Source organism: Labrus mixtus, chromosome 4 (genome assembly GCF_963584025.1).
Source record: "Labrus mixtus chromosome 4, fLabMix1.1, whole genome shotgun sequence".
NCBI lineage: Eukaryota > Metazoa > Chordata > Actinopteri > Labriformes > Labridae > Labrus > Labrus mixtus.
In genome coordinates, this window is record NC_083615.1 from 20408388 (window position 1) to 20433151 (window position 24764).

Here is a 24764-nt window from a genome sequence, read left to right on the forward strand (position 1 = left end):
GTTAGGAAAAACTGCGGACAGAATTCAAAGAAATTGGGCTTAGGGAAGTTTTTTCACAAGTTCCTCCTTCATGAGTAAACCTGGTTTACATACATTCTCCTGCATGTTGGAAAGTTGATTAAGGTTATCTGACAAGGGAAAATTAACTTCCATCACTTTTAAGAGAGATTTACTGTACTGTAAAACAACGGAGAAAAACTAAAACACATAATTTCACTGCTACTAAGAATATTTGTTATCAGCAATATCGACACATTATATATTATTATTAGGGTTGTCAGCGTTATGTGTTTAATCACAATTAATTAAGGTATCAAAGAAATGCATAAACATAGACTGTAAATATGTGCATTAAGATTGTTGTTTTTTAAATCGCATGCTCTTTTGTCCCTGTAGGTGCACTGTAGGTAAGCTTCCTTTAGTTGGAAAAGGTCACTATTTGCATTTTTCAATAAATGAATAAAAAACTCCTATAAGGCTCAGTTGACGAGTCAAAATGAATATCCACCTTGTCACTTCAAACATCTCAATTTATTACTTTCCTCTTTAGCTTATGTCATTATGTTCTCGGTCTGTAACAAGTTCCTTTTTACATAGTTTAAAGTAAGTGTCATAACGTTTAATCTACCGGATTGTCCTTGTTTTATATCATAATAAATGCAGGTTTGTATTCAAACAGGAAGTAAAGTTCCTTCAGTCTTAAGACAGTACAAACATTCAAAATAAAAGCCTTACAAAAAATACAAAAGAATGGAATTTCAAACATACAATTAAAAATGTGATTGTGTTTTTCAATTGAAATTCAGCAATAAATCGAGATTAAAATATGTATCGTTTGATAATTATCTTTTACATATTAAGTCAGGGATATAAACATCTCATGGTTATTCTAGATTTTTCTTCAGTTAAAATGTTCTCAAAAGAAGAATCCCCGCTGTTAATGTCTAATGAAAGTAATAACATGAAGATTTGGCCTTAAACACTAATGTGAGAGTAAGGGGAAAGAGGGAACTTTTGTGGAATCTCCCACCAGCTGAGCAAAATGTAAGTGATCGAAAACTGTGTGTGTTCTTACTTTTGAAGGTCAGCATCAAGTAGATATAATAATCAGTATAATGAAGGAAATCTATAGATTTCACTGTATACAGTGAAAGTACAGTGAGTTGTGGTGTTATAAGTGATTATGGACTGGGAACATTAGTGATAGAGGATATTTGTCTATCAAGTTATGCTTTCGCTGAAATCTCAAATTACACCAAAAATGGCTTTCCATTCTCTGATCATGCATGTGGAGTGAGTAGAGGTTTGATATAGTTATTATGTACTGGAGGTGTTATTTGATAAGGGAACCGTAGAGACTCTGCTATAGACTTGTGTTATGGTAGCATTTTATTGTGACAAAGTAGCACATCTCAACAGAACAACAGAACAACAGAACAGCAAAAATAAGCAATAAGCCAGGTTACTCCAGCTCTGATGTAATCAGTCCTCATCAGGACTGATTACATCAGTCCTAATCAGTCCTCATCAGACTGAGGAGCTTCTCCATCTTGGCCACTTCCACTTCTGGACCTTTAGGCTGGTCCTGGCCCTTCTTCATCTACCCACACACACACACACACACACACACACACACACACACACACACACACACACACACACACACACACACACACACACAACAGCAGTAGTAATAGTAAGTAAGGTCATTATTACACAGACTTACAGAGTTCAGACCAGGAGGCAGAGCTGCAGTCTTACACGCTTCTCTGCGCCTCCCTTAGATCAGTCTCCCAGTCACTATAGCTGTAATTCTGAATCGAACTGTAGTTATACTATAGGTACTGTGTCTGTCCCCCGGCCCAGACCCGTTTTTATAAGTCATCCAAACGGCGTGAATCATCAGAATCTGATTAGAATCAAAACTACGAATACTATTTTGCTACAAGATCGGAGGATTCACTGCGGACTTTTGAACATTAGGTCCTTAGCATCCAAGTCTCTTTTAGTGAATGATCTGATATCAGATCAGCACATTGATTTACTTTTTTTGACTGAAACCTGGCTGTGTCGAGATGAATATGTTAGTTTGAATGAATCCACTCCTCCCAGTCATTTTAATACTCATATACCTCGAGACACCGGACGAGGTGGTGGAGTAGCAGCTATTTTAAATTCCAGTCTTTTAGTTAACCCTCGACCAAAGCTGAATTTTTCTTCTTTTGAAAGCCTTGTTCTTAGTCTTCCACATCCAGTCTCAAGAACCTTTCAGCCAGTTCTAGTTGCTGTAGTTTACCGCCCTCCTGGCCCATATTCTGAGTTTTTATCTGAGTTTGCAGAATTTTTATCAGACTTAGTCCTTAGCAGTGATAGAATAATTGTTGTAGGTGACTTCAATATCCATGTGGATGTTGAAAATGATAGCCTGAGCACAGCTTTCATGTCACTATTAGACTCTATTGGTTTCACCCAGGGTGTAAACGAACCTACTCATCATTTTAACCACACCCTGGATCTTGTTTTAGCTTATGGAATTGAAATCCATAACCTTACAGTTTTCCTAGAAAATCCTCTGCTATCAGACCATTTTTTTATTACATTTGATTTTGTCCTACTAGAATTACCTCTGCCTGGAAGAGGTGTGCTTTCTAGAAGTTTGTCGGATAGTGCTGTGGCTAGATTTAAGGAAGCTATTTCAGCTGTTTTTGATTCAGTACCGTGTTTCAACCCAGTTGGAAACTCTTACGATAGCTTTAGTCCCTCTCAGCTAGATCAGTTTGTTGATAGTGCAGTGGATTCGCTGAGAGTTACTCTGGATTCGATTGCTCCCCTGAAACAGAAGGTTGTCAAGCGGCGGAGAGTGGCTCCATGGTTCAATTCAGAAACCCGTACTCTGAAACAATCATCACGGAATTTTGAAAGAATATGGCGTTCGACCAAAACGGTAGAATCTCGTTTATTCTGGCAGGATAGTCATAGAAGATATATGAAGGCTCTACGTCACGCCCGAGCTGCCTACTACTCCTCTCTAATCGAGGAAAACAAAGGCAATCCTAGATACCTTTTCAGCACTGTAGCCAGGCTGACAGAGAGTCATGGCTCCATTGAGCCTTGTATTCCTCTAGCCCTCAGCAGTAATGATTTCCTTAGCTTTTTCAACAACAAAGTTCTAGACATCAGAGACAAAATTGGTAACCTCCTGCCCTTACCTGGTGCAGATACGTCTGATACGGCAGAGACAGTTCCAGGACCAGATATTAGTCTCGACTATTTTTCTCCAATCAACCTTTCAGAGTTATATTCCATTATTTCTGCATCGAAACCGTCAACCTGTCTTTTAGACCCAATCCCAACCAAGCTGTTTAAGGAAGTCTTTCCCTTAGTTAGCAACTCCATATTAGATATGATCAATATGTCTTTACTGGCAGGCTATGTACCACAGACATTTAAAGTAGCGGTAATCAAACCTCTACTTAAAAAGCCTACTCTGGACTCAGGAACTCTGGCTAACTACAGGCCTATATCCAACCTTCCTTTTATCTCGAAGATCCTGGAGAAGGTGGTAGCTAAACAGCTGTGTGACTTCCTCCATGACAACAGTTTATTTGAAGAGTTCCAGTCAGGATTTAGAGTCCACCATAGCACTGAGAATGCACTAGTTAGAGTTACAAACGATCTACTTCTAGCCTCAGACAGGGGACTTCTGTCTGTGCTCGTCTTGTTAGATCTTAGTGCTGCTTTTGACACCATTGACCATCGGATCCTGTTGTACAGACTGGAGCATTTGCTTGGAATTACAGGGACTGCTTTAAGTTGGTTTGAATCCTACTTATCAGACCGATCTCAGTTTGTACATGTTAATGATGAGTCCTCTATGCACACTAAAGTTTGCCATGGAGTCCCACAAGGTTCAGTGCTTGGACCAATTCTTTTTACATTATATATGCTTCCTCTGGGAAATATTATGAGGAAACACTCCATACAGTTTCATTGTTATGCAGATGATACTCAGCTTTATGTATCAATGAAGCCCGATGGTACCAGTCAGTTATGTCAGCTAGAAACATGCCTTAAGGACGTTAGGACCTGGATGACCAGAAATTTTTTGCTACTTAACTCAGACAAGACTGAAGTTATTGTGTTAGGCCCTAAGAACCTCAGAGAGACTTTTTCTAGTGATGTGACTGTCCTTAATGACATCAGCCTGGTATCTAGCACCACTGTTAGGAATCTAGGAGTTATTTTTGATCAAGATATGTCTTTTAGCTCTCACATCAGTCAAGTTTCAAGAACAGCCTACTTTCACCTTCGTAATATATCCAAGATCAGGAATATCCTGTCGCAAAGTGATGCAGAAAAACTAGTTCATGCATTTGTTACCTCCAGACTGGATTATTGTAACTCTCTTTTGTCAGGGTGCTCTGGCAAATCTCTAAAGACTCTTCAACGGGTCCAGAATGCTGCAGCTCCTGTACTGACCAGAACCAGGAAATGGGACCACATTACTCCTGTCCTGGCTTCTCTGCACTGGCTCCCTATACAGTCTAGAATAGAATTCAAGATCCTTCTTCTCACCTACAAAGCTCTAAATGGCCAGGCACCATCTTATCTTAAGGAGCTACTAGTGCCGTACTGTCCCTCGAGAGCGTTGCGGTCCCGGAGTGCAGGCCTGCTGGTGGTACCTACAGTCTCCAAGTGTACTATGGGGGGTAAAGCCTTCAGTTATCGGGCTCCTCTCCTCTGGAACCGCCTTCCAGCCGGGGTCCGGGAGGCAGACACAGTCTGTATTTTTAAGATTAGACTTAAAACTTTCCTTTTTGATAAATCTTATAGTTAGGGCTGGTGCTGGTGTAGACCAGCTCTTAGTTATGCTGCTATAGGCTTAGACTACCGGGGGAACTGGCACCCTGAGCTCCTCTCTCTCTCTCTCTCTCTCTGCATATACAGTACATCATATTACTGCATGTATCTATCTATAAATCTCAATCACTAACCACCTACTTTCCTGGGAGCTCTTGAGCTCTCCTAGGCTCCTCAAGATCGTCGGTTGACGGCTTGCCAGAACAACCCCCTCCACACCGGATCGTGGGTTGGCAGCCTGCCAGAACAACCCCCCACACCCCCTCCCCTCCCCACCGGATTGCTGATGGACGGTCTACCTCCCCCCACCCCCTTGCTCTCTATCCCTCTTCCTGCATCTTATCCCATCTCTCCCCCTATCCCTTTCCAAGCCCGGCGCAGTCTAGGCCTGTGAAGACTGTTTCGTCATGAGCCGGGGATCCGGCCGAAGATTTCTGCCTTTTAATAAGGCAGTTTTTTCTTACCACTGTAACTTTTGCTGCTTTGCTAAAGTGCTCATGATGGATAGGCCGGATCTTTGTAACATAGCAATAAGTAAGGTCTTTTACCTGCTTTTTGTAACATAACAATGAGTAAGGTCTTTTTACCTGCTCTTTTGTAATGTTAACAGACAATGAGTAAGGTATTTTACCTGCTTCTTGTAAAGTGTCTCGAGATAACACTTGTTATGAGTTGACACTATACAAATAAAAGTTGATTGATTGATTGATATTAGCTGAGGGTTATATTACTCTCATATGAACATTTCTGGTTGCCGTATTTTGAAATCTACTTAGATGTCATAAAGCTACGTCCTAAACGTCGCCAGTGACATCAGTACATTTACAGAGCACTTCCAAATGTTGTGGTATGTTTTAATTACCAGCAAATTATCCTGCTGTAGGAGTTGATTGTACTTCTGTTAGCTCATTTACATGTATGACAGGCTTTTATCAAACTGAATTTGAAGCCTGATACAATTGTTTTTATAATTTAACTTCCCTCAATTGATTTGGACTATCGTTAACAGGAAATCACATGTTTTCCTGTTAGGAAATTTGAGTGGTTACATACATTACAGCTTCAGCATGCGACTGTTACAAACTTCATAATGATATTACTGAAGAGTTACTGTACCAATGCAATGTGGACTTTCATTCAGGAACACAGAGATACATCCTATTTACGTGTCTTGTGTCTGCAGAGAGGCAGGTTGCTCATAATGATACGCATTGTTAAGTTTAATTATTCATTGATAAAGACCAAAAATTTCCAGGTTTGAAAAAAGTAGTGAGTTGGTAAACTTAAACTTAAGAAGACCTCTCAGGGGATGCATCAAGACATTTACAGTGTTCTTAAAATCTTTGTCACATGTTTGTTGGAGCAGTCAAAGCACAGTTGTAACCAACAATAATGACTGTGAATGAATGCGGCTTATTATTTCAGTGCATGAAATAGTGAGCCAGCATTCACAATCTGAAGACCCTGAAGCTAAACTGACAGCTGTCATTTGTGTTATTAGAATAAACTGTGTTTTTGATGACCTCACATGGCATCAAGGAAAGAAAAGATAGACTGTTTTAAGTTGATCATGTTTAACATGGGAGAAGAAAAATCCCTGTGCGTTCACTGTGTTGCTACCAGGCGCAACAATACGACTTATAATGCAGAACAACACGTTACAAATAAATACATGCAGAAATTCATACGACTCTACTAATTAGAATTTGTCTCGTTTACTTGCACCATTGTGAAGAACACAAAGGGAAACTGGAGAGACTGAGAAGGCTGATAGTAAATGAGCACAGATTAAAGTGTTGTGACTCAGTGTGACATTTGGTTTCCTCCAGTGTTCAGCTGGACCGCCGTGAATACTCTGCAGCTCATTAACCAGTGTCATCAGTGACTTATCAATTGTGAATGGACTTAAGTGGATTTTGAATCACTGTTCAGCTACAGTACAACCTTATTTGAGTATATAGGACATATTATTCTAGATTGTTCCCTCATTATATATTATCTGTTTGACAGCAGGAAGAGCAAACAAATATGGCACCCTTAAAACCAGGATGGCAGTAGTTTCTGTTGAATCCTAGTTTTCAGGTTGATTTTCAGTGAAAACTTGCAAATAATAGCAATTTATCTTCGGCTTTCAAGTAATATGTCTCCAACGTGCTTATTCAATTACCAAGAACACTCGACTTCACTAAGGTTATTTGTTATCTGGCCGACATGAGCGAAACAGAAAGAAACACAGGTGATTAATGTTGCTGATAATGAGTTGCTTGGAAGGGGGCATTGTTCCTTGGTAACATTAGCTTGAGGTCAGCACCCTGCAAAGAATGAATCATCTGATCTTTTTCAATTGACATGGAAAAAGTGGCAGTAATGAATAAAACTAGAGGGCGGACATGCATCAAGATTATTTACAGATAAGATGTGTATAAGGTGAGAGAACACAAAAGGCCATTCAAGGGCAGCGTAAACTAACATCACCAAAGTGCTTTACATTAAATAAAGACTTGATACCTCATTTGTAAAGCAGTCAACAGTATGTGGCAATAAAGTCTATTTACAGAGACATAAAAGCTAGAGAAAAAAACATGGAGTGGATAAACAGCTACGTTTGGAAAGGCGTTTTCATCTTCTTATTCTTAAAGACAGACTTTAAATAGGTGTAGTGAAAGAGTAAGCCCAAGTTATTAGAAGTGAACGTGCAACTGGGGCAATTCAGAATCACAATCACAATCGTTTTTATTTCCAAGTATATTTACACATACAAGGAATTTGTCTTGGTGTATTGGTGAAAAAAACAGTTAACAAGGGAAATAAAGTGAAATAGCAAGATAATATAAGCAATATAAGAAGTAATTACAAATATATATATATAATAGAGTATGATTCAGTGAGACTCTTACCTTCTGTTTCTTGCGGAGGTTAGGGGAGAGTTTGTAGCTGGCGACATCGCCTCGGTCATCGCCCACGATGATGATAGGATGGATGGGATTAAACTCAATGTGAGTCAGCCTATGTTTGGCCATCACCGCCTGCTGGCAGATGGGCTCATCCTTGTTGATGTTGAGGTCAAAAACATGGACCTGAAAAAAAGTGAGCATAAAGAAAAGAATGAAGCGTTTGATTTATGTGTTTGTTTTTGTCACTGCTGACCATTTTTTGGAACTGACATTTTAGAAGTTTGGCATTAGGGTTTAGAGAGAAAAATGTATCTTGTCGACGACCCCCATATTTAGGCTGACGGATGTAATATCGTGCCTCCTGTGCGATAAAGTCAATCTGTTGTAAGAAGCTGCCTTTTCATACCTGGTACCGTGTTGTCTTTCATGTTTTTTTTTTTTCTTCAACATCAGCCATATGCATTACCAATGATTAATTACAACATGTAACATTTAAACTGTTTTTCTTTTAATGTTGTGATTACCACATTTCATCTGTTCCATATCTAATCAACACTGACATTTGGTTGTGAAAGGATTTGCATAATTATGGATATACTACAGTATGTTTTGTTCCCGTGGTGACTAAATCCTGCTTTTGGAGAGGACATAACACACACAATAACATAAGGTGTCTCTCAAATTGCTCATTTCCTCTTTGTCACTCTGACTAGACTTCCCTTGGCACACTGGACAGGAAATGTGTCAGACATAACACTTTGGATTTTTATAGCATGGCACAGCCTGATGCGGAGTCAAACAGACGGGGACAGCTTGAAGTCATTCTAAGAAAATATGTGGACATAAGCAACGTGGCATCCTCTGTAATTACTGTTGGCTGCAATCAATAACCACTGGCAGGGCAGGAAGCTGGCCAACTTTGTTAGAAGAAAGCGTGTTTGAACAAACTCAATTGCCAATGGCACTTGTTCACTTATCTCTAGCTTTTCCCTATGGGTCTACTCAGATTAACCTACAACTATATTATGAGGATAATAATGGCGTTGGTGACGGGTGGTACACAGTGCAGATGTTTGTAATGTTAAATGATCTGTTAGGTAAGAGTAGGTACAATGCAGATATATGGTGGTGAGAACTGTAAAAAAAAAAAAAAAAAAGATCCAATAGGTTTGCATAAAGGTCAGAGAAAATCACTGAAAAGCCACGAAAATGACTTGATATTATATTTTGACACAGCTCCATATGAACATGTTCCCTCTCATTCAGAGAGACATTCACATTCAGCTAATATTGTCTAATGCAACAACCTACAAGTCCTGCAATGAATCCCATCTTCACAGAGATTGTAATATTCTGTTTTTGTTGAGACTGTGTTGGATTTTCTTTTGACTTTTTGACATTGATTCAGCTTTACACTCACTTGGCTGTGATGTTATAGTGGCTAGTATTTTTGTGTCCATTACAGCAGCTACATTACCAGCATCTACATTCTTTATCACATGAGAAAAAGTACTTAATCTGCTTCAACTATAACTGTTGGAACATTTTGACTGAATCTCGCAAAAAAAGAGACTGTAGATTGAAGCAATGTATTTTGAAGGCCAGAAAGGGCAAAACTCCTCAGTGAAGCTGTGGGCTGTAAAACACAAGTTTATAGGGACACTTACTGTTCCATCTGTGGTGACAGCAGCAAATACAGTGGAGGAGTATGGAGCCCAGGCTACATCACCAACAGCTGCTTTCAGGTCAAAGGTGAAAATTGGAGTGCTAAAAACAGAACACACACATCTAAGATTGGACAGTGAATTTGAAATTTATAATAATCTTGCATGAAAGTCAACTGCAAATCATCAGCTTATGTTTAATTTAGAGTCAGAGATTATCAGCAAAACTGAGACTGTTTGCTAAATCTATCTTCATTATAAATAATACAGTGACTGATACAATCTTTACACTGCCATCTAAAGTTATCTGTTACATTCTGTCCAGGCACAATGCATCACCAGAGCCTGGCAGAGAAAACAGGTGGAGATAAAACAGAAGGCTCTTGCACACTGTTTCCTCACATTATTAACTTTTGAAACCCCACCGGAAGCAAAGTGAAGAAAAGAAATATGAAACCAGACACTTACAGGTCTTCTTTGAATAACAATACTCAAAGGATTGAGTGTGTGTGTGTGTGTGTGTGTGTGTGTGTGTGTGTGTGTGTGTGTGTGTGTGCGCGCGCGCGCAAGAGACAGAGAGACAGGGTAAGCAAAGGTTTCTTTTTCAGTAGGTTGAAGTTTGCATTGAAGGAAAAATCTACATAAATACAAGGAAGCACTTTGCACCAGAATTGATATTTTATGAATATTGGTTATTCAATGTGTTCACATGTACAACAACCTGCCGTATATTTATTATTATACAAAAGACTGATACACATCTTATTTTCATGTACTATATATTCTAAACATAGGTTTGTGTTAGCATAAGTATATCACAGTAGTAACTACTTTATGTGCAAAACTGGCCTTCACAAGTAGCATGAACTTAATAAACAAACCAGTATGTACAATCAACCACACCAAACAACCTTCATTATTCTGTGCCACATGTTTCTCAACTGTGTAGTGATGTGTCGTTCGTGAACGATTCGTTCAAAACGAACAAATCATCTGGGTGAACGAACTAAACTGAATCACTTACTGATAAGAGTCGTTCATTTCTCAACTTCAGTTGCGCTCTCCTCTCTCCCGTCTCGTGTCTCTCTCTCCAGACCGTAAGAGTCACTCAAAGCCCGCCCTCCCTCTCCTTTCATATCAGTGATACGTACTGACTGAACCAACAGGACGGAGTCGGTCGGGAGCTCTGTGTCACTAAAGCCCGCCCCTACTTCTCCCTCTCATGTCTCGAAAATTGAGGAAGTAGCAATATATTATTTAACATTTAGGTGTCGCGAAAATGTATGTGCTTTTTATAGCTGCTGTCAGTTTGCAAACGGCTTTTATATCCAACTTAATTTCACTCAGCTGACTGTTTTAACATCCACTAACGATCGTGTTTCAGTCAGTACAGTGTGTGTGTGTGACTGAGGCTGGTGACTCGCAGTCTCGCTCGTTCGCGTTCAGTCAGTGATTCGTTCACTGAACGTACTGAGAGGAAGAGAGTGACTCGGAGGTGGAGCTCTCGTTCAGTACATTCACTGAACGTACTGAGAGGAGGAGAGAGAGAGGAGGAGCTCTCGTTCAGTACATTCACTGAACGTACTGAACAGGAGCTCCGAGACTCTCTCTCCCTCTCAGTACGTTCAGTGAATGAATGACTGACTGAGAGGGAGAGAGAGACTCATAAAGTAGCCTAAGCCCATTTTTTTTTTTTTAAAGCAGTGGAGGGGCAATCGTGCTTGGGTACAGCACGGTACGGATGACCAGTGAGACCGCGCCCTGACTGATGCTCAGTGAGTGATTCGTTCACTGAAAGGGAGCTCTGAGACTCTCTCTCCCTCTCAGTCAGTCAGTCAGTCAGTGATTTGTTCACTGAACGTACTGAACGAGAGCTCCGCCTCCGAGTCTCTCTCTCCCTCTCAGTCAGTCAGTCAGTCAGTGATTTGTTCACTGAACGTACTGAACGAGAGCTCCGCCTCCGAGTCTCTCTCTCCCTCTCAGTCAGTCAGTCAGTCAGTCAGTGAGTGATTCGTTCACTGAACGTACTGAACAGAACGGTCGGGGAAAATATATGTGATTGTTTTAGCAGCTTTCAGTTTGCAAACTGTAGCTTTATCCAACTAAATTCTCAGCTCATTGGCTTATTATTCACCACCGGCTGTTCTCAGTATGATCGCGAGCAGAACTAAACGTCCGGCCGTGTTTCAGCTTATTAAATTCTGATTCACAGGCAGAGCTGCTGAGAAGTACTGAACGATTCAGTGAACGAATCTTTTGAACGAATCACTTTACTGAACTGATTCTACTGATTCAGTACACTGAAAAGAACTGCTTTTCCCATCACTACAACTGTGCTTCCACGTTGTTGTGCCTTTGTGAGAAATAACATGCCCTCTGGTGGACATTCAAATGTCAGAAATCAGGCACAATAAATCTGGCCCAGAGTCTTTCAAGAGAGAGTGTTTTACAGCAGAGCGACACAGAACATTCTGTACAGTCAGAGCCTTTAGGATTCACAAATCACGTGCAACTCTTTCACAGAGACCGAGGAGCAAACTTATCAAGCTAAACTTTTGTGTGATGAGCCGACCCTGATTAAGTCTCTTCCATCACTGCAAGCTCCTCAACTCAATGAGAATGGTTTATAATATTGAATTTTGCAGTCGTGTCTAGTGTAAAGCTCTTACTAACTTCTCACAGTCTGGTAAAGTTTGTGGAAGTTTTCTTGTCAAACTCTCCGGGAAACATTATGTCTGGTATGTAGGGGATATAATTGATCATTCTTGTCTCATAATGGGTGGATGATTACTATTCTTATTCAGTCAAACTGCCTTTGCTGACAAGAAGTGGGACGCACTGTCGGATAGGAAAATGATGTTGGGTCCATCATGATTATAGGAAGATAATAATGACTAAGGACCAAATTTAATATTATGAGAGAATACGGGAATGATTATTATCTAGAGCCTTCATGTATATATTCACTTGAACACAGACCAAAGCAAAGTTTCCTACAATAAATAACATAAATACAGTCAAATTAGTTTGGCTATACTGTAACTCCTCCTAATCATAGCCTTCCTCATTTACCCAGTACTGTAGAGCTTCACTGGGACTCTTTAAGACAGCATGTATAGCTTTTCTACAGAGTCGTCACTCTCTTCTTCAAGCTAGTCGACCGGTTTGGATGTCTACTACAGCAACAAGTACATTGGAGACGCCCCTCAATAATAAGATCAACATGCTACTTTAAGCCACAAAATGTTCCTACATTTCTGTCATGAATTTGCTGTACATTATGTGTATCTTGATTTATAAAATGAAAATCATTTTCAGCTGAAAAACTACACAGTGCTGGAAATGACATCTGATGATAATGGAAAAGAGAACTACTGTAAATAGTGTAAATGACTACAGTAACTACTAAAAGGTGTACAATCTTTCATAGTTGTGGTACCATATACAGCTTTGTTGCTGATGACTTATGACAGATTCTGATGAACTGGTTCTTTTTGTGATTCCTGTATTTACCTTCATTGTTGTTAAGTGTTTTATGTCTGAAACCCTGTAATTGTGCTGCTGCCTGTCTTGGCCAGGACGCTCTTGTAAAAGAGATTTTTAATCTCAATGAGACTTTTTCCTGGTTAAATAAAGGTTAAATAAAATAAAATAAAATATACAGTGTGTAGAGTTTCACCTTTAGCATTCACCCGTTCACTCTCTAAATTTGTCTTACTTTATGGTGTGATCCCAGATCTTGACTGTCCAGTCTGAACTGCAGGAGATGAAAACGTTTGGGTGGAAGTAGTTCCATTTGACAGTGTCCACTGGCATGTCGTGGGCAGCGTAGGTCTCCAGGTACTGTCTTGAGTAAGTCTTGCACTAGGAAAGAAAAGACAGCGTCTTGATTTGGAACAAAATAATGGTATACACAAAGGATTTATTTATTATTATTTAGTATCAAATACTCAGTTAGTGGAAAAAACAGTGATTGATGCACCTGTAACTTCACCCACTACGTTGAAGAAGTTTGATATCTCTACTAAGAACACAGGATAATTTCTGTGTGCTGTTTATTTTCTCATAAATTAAATTGCATAATGCACATTTTTGATATATGCAAGTTATATAATAAACATTTGAATTACTAATATTCATATTTGAAAAACTAAATTTCTGTCAAATTGCCAATTTTTCTTTAACAGATAACAGCCCAGTTGACTCAGCTTAATCAGATCTAGACACAGTAATCTCAAATGTTATTGTTGGTGGTCACTATACCCTGTCTTCCAAGGCATCATTAACAATACTTTTACACTATCTCAACAAGCTGAGCAGAAGTCTTCATGACCAGTAAACAGATCATATATGGAACCTATAAGACATGACTTGAGTTGAATTTCTAACGTGTACTTTGACATCTAAAGCTGCTGGGAAAGTCTTTCTGAGCTGTTGCTGACTAAAGAAAGCTAAACGTCAATATGGCTGAAAGTATTATGCCCAAAAGAGTACTGTTATCCCCTATGGTTCACTGTTGAGTTACCATATACATTTCCAGTTTGCCTGCAACTGACAGGAAGTGGTTTAAAAAGCACCAATACGCCAGCAGAAGTAGATTGAAGGGATAAGTTAAGTGGACAATCCAGGATAAAACATCTAGCTGGCTTGTGGGGACAGCTGTTGCACTCTTAAGCACTGACAGTTTGATGGTTGACCTGCAGCTATAAGGTGAAGATTACTCATCGCTTCTCTCCCGGGGCTTCTGTGGCCCTTGACCTTGAGGTGACAGGCAGAATGAATTTCATCACACGTTGTGTCTACCCATATATCTGTAAGGTGATTTTTCAAAAGTGTTTGTGTTGCTTTTCAGACAGCACGTACAAATATTTTCTGCAACCATCAAATAAAGTAGAAACTCAGTCTGCTGCTTCCCTGATGGCCTTATACCTTCAAAAGTTGTTTTAAGGTAAAAAGTTATTTGGACACAGACTTCAGGTGGAGCAACACAGGCCATACTAACTATAAGTTTAAAATAGATGTGGGTCTTTTGGGTTCTATTGGGGTTTGTTCTTTGGGTCAAAAGCTAATAACGCTAAAAATATGATGGAAAAATAATGCAATCCCTGTCAGGGTTTGACATTCACAACAGAGAGATGGCCGATAGCCACACAAAGTTGCTTATTGGCAACCACAAGTTACATTTGGGTGGACCACCCCATTGCCCAGTGACTGCCTGTTTTCACCCAAAATAAGTAAATATTACTATTCAACAAGCCCATATTCTTCAACTGAAAATAAACCTCAGAATCCTGGAGAGGTTCCAGTTCCTGCACCTGAGCTCTGCCAAGGTGACCGTGAGCAAGGCATCGAATCCAAACTGCTCGGGCCTCTTTCATATTCAGCCCCCTCGCTCTGACATCTGTCCATTAGTGCATGTCCACAGGATCCTGTTTGTGCATGTGTGTGTACTTCAGCCTATTTATGTGTAGCATGTCTCAACAACATAATGTAAAATCTAATTTATCCTTGAAGGATTAATAAATAATATCTTCTTCTTAGATTAAAATAACTATAATCATGAATTCTGCATTGTAGTTTATTATTTTGGGACACCAAAAAATTCTGCATCCTCTTGCAACAGAATGTATGGACTTGTTGGCTCATGGGTTCAGTGGATAAAAATAGTATCTATCCTGCTGGGGCTTCAAATGCACTTTATCATTGCCTTCAAATCATTGTGTGCACCAGTCTAAATGGGTGCTTGACATTGGTGTTTTTATTTGATCTTCCATGCCAATCAGGGAAGAATGATCCTCAACTCCCATAATCTTACTCCCCAACACTGTTACCTCCTTATGACCATTAGAGATAGACATGCCTCAAGCACTTGGTTTACTCTAATAAAAACAAGCTACTTTCAATGATGTGTGTCAGACAGTGAGCTGTTTCAAAACATTCTTGTTATTAAATTACTGCTACAATGGGGCACAGCAAACAAATAAGGATTTACTTGTGTCTTTCTGCCTTTGGAAACAAGAGCATTTAAGAAAAAGCATGGAGAAGGGGGGAGGCCAGCCAAAAAGGACCAGCTGTCTGATTCTGATGTGGACAGAGAAAGCCTCTGCTAGACAGGATAGATATTGGGGGAGACAGTGTTAGGCTAAACGATGATCCTAATGTTGCTTAGGTTAAGTATGGAAAGAATGATCATTTAGGGATAAAGTCATTCTCAGCCTTGAACGTTGCAATACTCTAATGTTGGCACTGGCCCTTATTTGAATTGATATTTACACCATTGTCAACCCAGACTTAAAAAAGAGGATTATAATACACTCAATCATTCAGATACTTACAATTTATTTTTTTCAAAAAGATTTCTGCCATTTTTAAGGACTGTGTTTTAAAAAGTTAAAAACACATACAGTATTGTAAAGCATTACTATATAGATGATTGTGCTAGAATGAATTGTGCATCATTGATTTGTCTTCTATATCATATTATTGTTAAATAGTAATACTTTGATGTGTTCTGCTTTCCCACTGAATTAGAAATGCCTAAGTCACAGGAACAACATGCCTGATGAAAGTGTAGAAATTACCTTCTGCGTATTAGAACCCTTTAACATACCTTGTGTATTTTCCCCTGTTCTGTGCCAACGAGGAAGAGATAGTCAATCTGTTTATGGAAATCCATAGATGTTCCACAGGCTAGAAGAGAAGAGAAGGCTACAAGAGGACAAGAGGCATCAAGCACATACATTATACATATAATGTTACACACTGAGGCAAATATGAACTGAAATCAGATCTTAATAAAGTGGATTATTTTGCATTAATAAGTGATATTTTATACACTCTGTCAATGCAGTGAGAAAAAGAGGTATTACCTGTGCTTGCCTGCTGTGCGCTTGGCTTGTCCTCAGCATTCAGTGACAGTGTGATAACGTCGGTAAAACGCAGCTCGTGCTGCAAGCATTCAAACACACTTTGTAAAGTTACTGATACAGTATATACACATTCAATTTATAAATGTAAACACAGGCAAACGTCAACAACCATACAAACAATTGCAAATATAAATAGACATACAAACTAGTACATTGCAAACAAATGTCTCTAAAGTCCATCTTGAAAGGTGCATTACATGAGATGCACGTTTGAGTTAAAGTCCTTATGAATTGAAACATACATTTCCCCAGTTTTAATCCAGCATTCCTGTGTTAAATGTTTATTTATCTTCCTAAAGTCAATACGGCCATATCTGTGTATTTTAACATCAACATAACTGTATTTTCTCTACCTGCAAAACCTTTCAAATTTCTCATGACTCATCCTGCACTAAGGGGTGTTTGCTTATTTTGAGACCATTCAAGTGTTATGTCCAGCCTTCTATCTTGTGATTGGTTCTATCCTGTTTCAGTTGGAAATATGTCCTGACACAGTTGGATAAGTGAAAAGTTCCGTTTCATGGGGACTTTAACATAAATAAGAGAAAATTGCCTCTAATACTACAACAGAAGTGTAAACGTTACAGCAGGAATACATGCGTTTAATATGATCTTTGATTACCTTGATGAGTGTCCAGGACACAACTCTGCCATCAGATGACACAGAATAGAAATTGTGGTTATTTTCCATGTCATCATTTTGCCAGCACACCTGAACAAAGATACAAATGAATAAATCTACCAGGGGAAAAAGGTGAGAAAATATAATTTTGGAAAAAGACACAATAATCTTTGAACTAGACACAATTATGGGACATGTTTCTTTTTATTCCAGCACATAATTCTCTTTAAGGTTAGGGAGTTATCGAAGCTTAACATAATTGAGGTTCATTAGTCTATTTCCAATTCTTATGGCCTGATTTGTGATAGCTTTCAAAGTAGCAAAACTTTCATATAAACTCACAAAACAAGACAAAGTAAAAGTTCATGGAGAGAGTAAGTGAAACTAGACACACACCCTGAACGCTCACCACCTCTACCTTGTCCTTTACGCTCACCTGCCAGACAGGGTCTGTGTGCTTGCCAGTCTTAGCTGTGCTCTTATACACTGGCTCTTGTCCCTCCCTTTTCAGGTTATAGACAGCCACACAGCCGTCATAGAAGCCTACTGCCACCAGGTAAGAACGCTGCTCATGGATGTCGAGACACAGGACGCTGGAACTGGTGGGGTAGATGTACTCTGGGAAGGTAGAGTTCTTCAATGAATAGAAGACAAGCATGCCACGCCCCTGTTTGGTGAAGTTGTCTGGTCGGGAGAGGAAATTGCAAAAAAGGCAAAAAAAGGTCAAATACAGAGTTTGCTCCCCATATATTAACAATCAAACATCAGATTTAATAAGGTCAGAGGAAAACTCAGATATTTCACCAAAAGAGCTTACTGATGAATCCGTTTTATTAATGTACTTACATGATCCCAGTCCCACGGAAAAAAGATCTGGATATTTTCTATTCCTATTGAGGAGAGATGCATCAATCAGCACGGCTTTGAAATACAACTAATGATAGGTCAAGTACAAAGTCAATCTCTTTACCATTAAAACAAAAGATAGTGTGGCAGTCTGTTTCTTCTCTCAGAATAACAATGAACTTTATTCTAATCCATGGGAATGCTGGCTGAGTTGTTAAACAACCTTACCAGCAGAGGGCAGTGACAGACAGTTTTTTGATTTCGTCATAGTGGAATTCCCACAGAGGGAGAATAGTCCCCTGTTGGCCCCTAAACTCATCAGATGGATCTTCAAAGTATTTGAAATCTGAAAGAACAAAAAAGGAAATGAGGGAGGAAATAAAAGCATTTTTTCTCCCAAAATGAGATTTACATTTAGAACTGTGTCTTGTTATTTTCACTGGCATTTACCTTGTTCTATGTCATCAAATCTATTCTGGTGGAGCATTCGTTCAATGATCTTGGCTGCCTTGGCCAATTTGTTGATGTCATCATTCTATAACAGACACATGACAACATTTCATATGGAAAAGTACAGTAACCTTAAAGCAGTTAAGAAGATACGTTTTCTGACAGTTTTTTTTAAATTTATTTTACTAAAGGAATAACCTTTGTTTGTGTATATGTATTATATGCTGCTTTTGAATGGATTGCTTCTAAACCAAATTTGATTGTATTCATTGCTTGTATGTATGTTTTTTACTTTGAAACTCAAAAATCAACCTTCTCTTTTTGTCTAATCCAAAGTTGCCAAAGATGACACAGAGAAGTTAGTGAGTACTCAATTTACCTGAGTTTCCGTCAGCATCATCTTCTTCTTGCTTTTGTCAACATCTTCCTTTAACTGGATGGTTTTCTGCTTCTCTTTATTTTTTTCTTGTTTCTGCAGCTCCTCCACATATGCATCATAGATCTCCCACTGCAAAGGGAGTAGACATGTTATTATTATTATTTCTTCTTTATTTTTTAAATTATTTCTTATTTCTTATTTATTTCGAACGTTTAAAAAATAGATGAAAATGAATAAACGAATGGAAAAAAATAAAAATCTGTATAAAAAATAAAAAAATAAAAAGCCAATTTCAATATAATACACATTTGACTCGTTCGAAAAGGGATAGGAAGAAGCCTAGGCTTGTCAAGTCCTACCCCCATTCTTCACCATTAACAAATGCAAAATCCAATAAAATAAACTAAACGGACAATACAAAAAAATACTCCAATCTAGCTATTACAGTTGGTCCTTGTAAGTGCATGTGTTCAGTGATACTCAGCTGTGTTTGGTAAAAGTCAGAGAAAGCTTATACCTGATTAGCGTTGGCAGAGAAGGTGCAGCGTTGAGGAGGTTCAGTCTGGCAGCTTATTTCCTGCAGGAAAATTAAATTGACTCAACACACATCATTATTAGTATGTGCCTTATCATCTAACCATCCAATATTTAAACTTCAGACATTTCAGCTTTTCTGTTAAAGTTGTTTGATGTGGTATGAGACAAGATGCGTCTTTGGCAGGAGACTATGTATTCTTCTCATTCTTACCCTCATTGGGTTATTGAGGGTCTGGGAAGCCATTTCACTGAAGTTGAACTGGCTTCTAACTTTTGGCTCCTTGTCAGCTTTGGAGGCAGGTGTAACCTGTGGAAAACAAACATGGGGAATTGCTTTAGCTCAAGTCACTTTCTTGTAAGAAAATGTGAATTAACAGGACCCTGCTTGCATCTGTAAGAATTGAATATATATCGTTCAACATAACCAGCATTCTGATTTAAATAAAGAAAACATATATTTACCGGGGTATCTGGTTTCTCCTCATCAGGATGTGCCTCAGTGCTGGCTTTCACAGTCTCTGGAAAATAACAAATATGAAATCATTAATTGACTGATGAGCAGATTGTTTTTCGTGACATTTCCGGACAAAGCTGTTTTTTCAGGGCATATGCTGAAAGTGACACCTTGTGGCACCATGTATGTACTACAGCAGAGAAGAAAACATTGCCTGCTTTGACAACAAACTATTGTGTGCAGTTTTTACTGTAGGGAATAACATGTTAACTTTAAATGCAGTGTTACTGTGACCTTTGAAAATGTTTAAGTAACTACCCTCAGGGAGGCCCTCAAGTCTTCGAGCTTCATCCGAGTCTTGATAAACGAGGTTGCCCTCCATCTCAAAGTGAACAGCTTTCTGATCCATAACAAGGACAGGCTTGTACGAACGTTCCTAGGGATAACAAGGAGACTTATTTGAGGAATTACAGCAGAGATCCCTGTGAGTTTTGGTATATAATTGTCAGGAGAAAATGACAACTAAGATAATCAATGGTATGAAACAAACTTTTGGAACAATAAAACATTAGGACTAGTTTAGAAACTTTTCGAGGTGAAGTAATCAGCCTGTATAAAATTTCCTTACCTTGAAGCTGTAGCGGACAATATTTTGGGGAGCATGTGGGTTGTTTGTAGTCAATGTCCTTGTGATTTCCTCCTTCAGCTCCTAAAGATATCAGTAATAAAGCAAAGCACATTACATCACAGTTTGACATTTCAGTCTAATTTAAGAGGTAGTGATGCAAACACTGAGTAAAATATGATAATGAACACTTCAAGTTGGAATAGGAAATTGGGTAACAGTGGAAAAGTCTGTGCCAATTCCCTCAAGACAGCTTTCTTAAAGAGTAACTAAACCCTAAAACCACTTTTTTCAAGTATAAACCTCTGTATTTGAGTATTAAGTAGTGTTATGGATCAATTCAAGTCCAAATCTCGACATTTGAGTACAAAGTATTGAAATTCGAAATATTGTGTTAGAAATGTGCATATGTGACTATATATTAGATATATTTTCAATATTTAGTTAATATCCTTCACATTTAGCTTGTTTTACACAAAAATAATTGCAAAGTTTAAGTGTTGAAGAAATATTTAATAATAAATCTAAATGTTATGTCTATATCTAAATGTTAAATCTAAATGTTATATCTATATCTAAATGTTAAATCTAAATCTAAATGTTAAATCTATATCTAAATGTTATGTCTAAATCTAAATGTTATATCTATATCTAAATGTTATATCTATATCTAAATGTTAAATCTAAATGTTAAATCTATATCTAAATGTTATGTCTAAATCTAAATGTTATATCTATATCTAAATGTTAAATCTAAATGTTAAATCTAAATCTATATCTAAATGTTAACGATGTGGATGGTAATGGTTGAGCTCCTTGGAGAGCAGCCCGCACATCGGCCAAAACCGCCCGCTCGATTTCTCCTGCTGTGAGAGAAGCGGCCATGCTCGGGTCTTCCCTGGTTTCACCTACTGATCCGAGGTCAGGGGTGTGGGTGTGGCCGTGCGCTGGTCTGAGGCTAATTCAAGTTGCGTGGAATTACATGATTTGCATATTTTCTAAATATTTAGCTTTACACTTGGCGACACATTTAGGGCCAGATTTACTAAGCTCCCAATTAAAGATGACTAAATTGCGTGTTCACGCCAAAAGTTTGCATGTTTGGTTGGTGGGCGTTTTGCGAAAAGAAAATTTGCGTGAATAACACCAGGTGCAAACCTTGTGGAGGCGGTAGTATTTAAGTTAGGCTTTTGCGTGTTCTACTGGTTTACATCACGGAGACTTTTAACAGAAAACAGGATGACTGCAAGCGCAAAATATGTATTTGTGGGAGAGGCAAATAAACGCACAATACTTTCGAGTTATAGCAGATAAATCTGAATATTACAAAGAAAATTTTGGTTATAAGAAAACCTCGGCATTAAACAGGGCCTCTCTTTTCTTCCCTTCATCTTAAGAATGAAGTGTCATACATTGCGCAGGAGGTGCGCACTGTGTCCTCTGTGGACCGGGCGCTCTACACTCGCCGTTGTTGCGCACCAGACAGCTGGCCAGTGCTGTGTCTGATCGGACATAAATGCCCTGGAAAGAGGTATTGAAGACGGGGGTACAAACAGTGGTGAGGTCCCCCAATCCAAGCGTCCTACAGAGTAACAGCAGCGGGCTTTAGAGGGAGGTGACGCGCGCATTATGGAGAGGAGCGCACCAGAGGGGGCGAGCTGGGGGAGAGACGCGCGACCCGAGAAAAAGGAAATCCCCAGTTTAAAATGTAATGTTTAGAGTGGGAAATAGGAAGAAATAAATGTCAATGTTGAAATTCTATAGAATTCAGAGGCTGTGGATGTTCAGTTTTCTTTGGCTGTAGGCTTTGGCAACAATAGCCTGTAGTTTAATCATGGTGTTTCTTTTCCTTAGCGATTAGAATATTGAATCAAATTAAAAAAAAGAAACGCCCCATATTGCATATTCATTAAGGCAAACGTACTAAATGGACAATGTGTGTTGTTTTGCTCATTTGAAAGACGCAATCTTCACTGCGCGCTGTTAGTAATTCAGATAGCACTTTTTTTGCTGGTGGTATCAAGTTTGCACACGTTTTAAAACATGCAAACCTTTAGTAAATCTGGCCCTGTGATATAGATTTAGATATAGATATAACATTTAGATTTATTATTAAATATTTCTTCAACACTTAAACTTTGCAATTATTTATGTGTAAAACTAGCTAAATGTGAAGGATATTAACTAAATATTGAAAATATATTAGATATATCTAATATATATATTAGATATATATAATATATATAATATATTAGATATATAATATATATATATATTATATATATATAATATATATATTAGATATATAATATATATATATATATATATAATATATATATATATATTATATAATATATATATATAATATATATAACAACGTTTTTACGCACCCCATAAGTGACTGCACTCTAACGGTCCAAATGTCTAATGGCATTTTTTTAAATTCCAGGGTAGAGCAGTTCAACTGAAAATACACAGACACACACACACACACACACACACACACACACACACACACACACACACACAGACACACAGACACACACAGACACACACACACACAGACACACAGACACACACACAGACACACACACACACACACACACACACACATATACACACACACACACAGACACACACAGACACACACACACACACACACACACACACACACAGACACACAGACACACACAGACACACACAGACACACACACAGACACACAGACACACACACACACACACACACACACACACAGACACACACACAGACACACACACACACAGACACACACACAGACACACACAGACACACAGACACACAGACACACACACACATACACACACAGACACACAGACACACACACACACACAGACACACAGACACACACACACACACAGACACACACAAACACACACACACACACACACACACACACAGACACACACACACACACACACACACACACACACACACACACAGAGACACACACACACACACACACACACACACACACACACACACACTACTTACAGCCTCAGTTAGCTCCAGTTGTCCTGGAGGCTTTTGAAGGGTTTTCTCATCCTGTAATGTCTGACACAAAATAGATTTATGTCGGTTAATTTAAAAATATATTATGTTGTAATATCAAATGTGTTTCTCATTCATATAGCAGCCAAATCGAGTGATTCGGAACTTTATCAATGTCTGGTATTTCGTTGGCTGTGTGTTTTACCTTTTTCTGACTGGCAGCTTTGGTTGCCTTCGCACCAACAGTTGAGGCCTGTATCAAAACAAAAGTAATGGTCTGATGTTACATAATGAAAAACACACTTATTGTATTTGAAAGTGATAATAATTGAATTGTTCATTCCTTTACATTCCACGTAAAGTGGCTTAGCTTTTTCGTTTGGCTAGCTGCAGCTAATTAAAATGCTAGGTAGGCAGTAAGTTGACATTTACCTTTTTCACGGACATTTTGAAGAGCAGAATTAACTTTTCAAATGACAGCGTCGCTCTTCAGTAGCTGGGTTGCCAAGACAACAACAAAAAAGTCAAGATAACAATCACACGGAGCACAGTCAAGGGGGTATACTATTATAAAAACAAAAATAAAAAACACTTATGGAATGACGCTGGGAACTATGGTTTACATTTTTAAAAATTACTGCATTAAAAAAACAACAATGATTGAACAAGTAAAAACTTCCGATTACATATTCACAATCAAATGATGGATTTCCTCCACTACACGTTTCAACATGATCTCCTCTGTGATTGGCCGGACGTCTAATCATTATTCATTAGACCCGGAAGTAAGGCGGTACTGCTGTTTTGCTGTCGAGTCACCTCTGTCAGGATGGAGGAAAACGAGCTGCTATCATGCTGAACAACGACGGATACCGACAACCGAGCATCATAAACCCGGATTTTTAGTTAGACTAGAGTTCACTCCTGAGCCAATCACTGCAAGAGAAACGGCCTCATGGATTCATTAGGCCAATCATATGTCCGATGTTCAAGCCAATGGCATGTGTGTCAGCCAATGGGAAGATAGAAATCGCCCCGCAAGTGTTGTGTTCCAGGACGCAGGTTCATTTGGCTAGCAAGCATTTACAGCTATGAAAGAATATTATAGCTCTAGTAGTTTACAGCTTTGTGAAGCAATTTCATTAGTAGTGTAGATAAAACACTTCTTAATAGAACATTTATTATATCTATGTGGAATAATATGACACAAACAGAAATAATAACTGAGTTTACAAATTAATATCAAATGCCTTATAAACCACAAGAGGGTTTCTAGGTCAATAAAAGGTCACATTGAAATCAAAACTACTATTTTCAGATTTAAAATGACTGTAGTCAATAACACGACATTCAAAGAAAAAACTGATTTATTAATAATTTATTATAATAAAAAAGTGAACATGGGACGGCATAAAAATAACACCACAAGATATATTCTCATGCATCAACACAATGTCTTGGTCCTCTGCTGGAACA

At 38.6% G+C, this 24764-nt stretch overlaps 1 protein-coding gene across 1 annotated transcript; it reads right to left on the reverse strand.

Annotated features, from left to right (window-relative positions):
• Window positions 1-1513: 1513 nt before the first annotated feature.
• On the reverse strand, window positions 1514-23735 carry LOC132973495 (dynein intermediate chain 2, ciliary-like). The gene is made up of 20 exons (XM_061036984.1): window positions 23721-23735; window positions 23494-23541; window positions 23292-23342; window positions 20264-20344; window positions 19954-20071; window positions 19644-19699; window positions 19393-19488; window positions 19162-19221; window positions 18645-18773; window positions 18266-18350; window positions 18044-18161; window positions 17816-17859; window positions 17406-17653; window positions 16970-17059; window positions 16288-16366; window positions 16029-16108; window positions 13137-13282; window positions 9422-9521; window positions 7758-7937; window positions 1514-1600 (listed from the first exon to the last, which is right to left on the reverse strand). The coding sequence occupies exons 1-20, from the start codon at window positions 23733-23735 to the stop codon at window positions 1514-1516; spliced, it is 1911 nt and encodes a 636-aa protein (XP_060892967.1).
• Window positions 23736-24764: the final 1029 nt, after the last annotated feature.